The 1,825-nt window shown below is 44.8% G+C and overlaps 1 protein-coding gene across 1 annotated transcript; it reads left to right on the top strand.

Annotated features, from left to right (window-relative positions):
- Positions 1-1,267: 1,267 nt before the first annotated feature.
- T265_04940 (hypothetical protein) lies at positions 1,268-1,486 on the top strand (the record flags this gene model as incomplete). The annotated part of the gene is made up of 1 exon (XM_009169808.1): positions 1,268-1,486. One exon carries the CDS (start codon positions 1,268-1,270, stop codon positions 1,484-1,486), a length of 219 nt encoding a protein of 72 aa, XP_009168072.1.
- Between the last annotated feature and the right edge of the window lie 339 nt (positions 1,487-1,825).

Below are 1,825 nucleotides of genomic sequence, written 5' to 3'. Positions count from 1 at the left end.
GGGAACATATGCTCATCGATGCTCTGCATGCCATTCGGTCGTTACTCTGTACGGCTACTAATTCAACGCCACATGAGAGAATGTTTGTTCACGAGCGTCGATCATCGTACGGACCATCTCTGCCTAGCTGGCTAACATCACCAGGTCCTGTCCTTGTGAAGTCGTTTGACCGCACATCAAAATATGACCCAATTGTGGAAGAAGCGACGTTACTAGAATGCAATCCCGAGTATGCCCATATTCGGCTCAAAGACGGTAGGGACCAAACAGTTTCCATCCGTCAACTCGCACCCGCAGGTGGCGATAGGGGATCAGAAAATGTTCAGCTCGAGTCTCAAATGTTATCGGATGATAACAACAGTGAAGGAAATGCTGGAATATCACCAGAGATTCGAAACAGACCGAAAACGAGCATATCAGAAAATGCTCAGAATCTTCTGATGCAACAGCAACGCACTCGTCCCTACAATTTACGTAGCCGCGAAGTCTAGGTCAGGTGTTACAAACTTTCTTGCGTCCACGACGAAACGCTATTTCAGTGTTCCATTCAGACCCTCAAAATACTAAAAATTACTTTAACCATTTTCAATTGCTCATCCGCACTACGTTCATTTTCTGTTACCAACAACACATTTCTGTTAGGTTCAACTGACATTTTGCCTGCCGGAGTGAATGTAGTGAAAGTTACGCTTTACTGCTATTTCCATTAATTCACTTTCACTTGTCATTTCAGCCTATACTGTGCTTGTATGTTGAAGAAAGCCTATCCCGAAACCAAACCTTCTCATTCTACTCAACGGATCAATAATCGATTAACTAAGTCATCGACCCCCACTACAGTGGTGACGATGATTACGGTCATGCGAGATTAACTAAGTCATCGACCCCCACTACAGTGGTGACGATGATTACGATAGGGTCATGCGACTTCAGGCAAATTCTTTCAGGCTTACGGTGAGTGTGCTGTTTAAAGCAAGTGCGCACGAAAATTTTCTAACATACATCGGACCTAGACACCTCCGATGTGACCGTCCAGATGAATTGCAACTTTTTCCGGAGCAAGTAGGACTATTGTGCAAGTTGTGAAAACTTTTCATTCAGAAACATCAAGAGGCGCAACCCCTCTCTGTCCATTACCCTTTCTGCGAAAAAAATTAATGCTACCGCGCACCCCATCCTACGCAAATTTCTTGGAGATTTCCCCACCCCGTGTTCCACTAAAATTCGGAGGCTCCCACTACGAACGTACCCGTGAATCTCATTCAACATGAATATGCTGAGTGAGTGCCATTCCCCGCCCATCTCTGCCACCTCCGATCATCTGATGCTGCAGACGACGCATCGTCCTCCACAGCATGCAATGAACAATTCTCCCTGGAGAATCCCTATGTTTGCTGCACAACCCACCCGTATCCTCCAAACGTTAGAAGAACGAACAGCTGCTCCGGAAAACCGATGCAATTGTGAAATATATTTGGTGTCTTAAGGTTCAAATGAATTATCATTTATTTTTGAAGAGCATGGTCACAAACATAAAAAGTGAATGCAAGCGATGAATGCGAAAGAGTAACAGGAGAATATGGGAGAAAAGAGAGAAACGTCTCATTCAAAATCATGCCAAGGACAGTGCCAGTCTGATGAGGTGAATCCCAAAGTATGTAAAGATTTTGGTATGGGAACATGCGTCTAAAGACCAACAACCAAAGAAAGGACAAACAATGGTGAATGCTCTTCAAGGCGCAGTGTGCGCTAGCACAGTCAAGACTCGCACATCAGGCACAAAGTGACCGTCATACTGGGTCTGGTGTGAGATTAAATGGCAAAA

Source organism: Opisthorchis viverrini (assembly GCF_000715545.1).
Source record: "Opisthorchis viverrini unplaced genomic scaffold opera_v5_90, whole genome shotgun sequence".
Classification (NCBI taxonomy): Eukaryota; Metazoa; Platyhelminthes; class Trematoda; order Opisthorchiida; family Opisthorchiidae; genus Opisthorchis; species Opisthorchis viverrini.
This window is presented reverse-complemented; position numbering and strand designations above follow the sequence as displayed.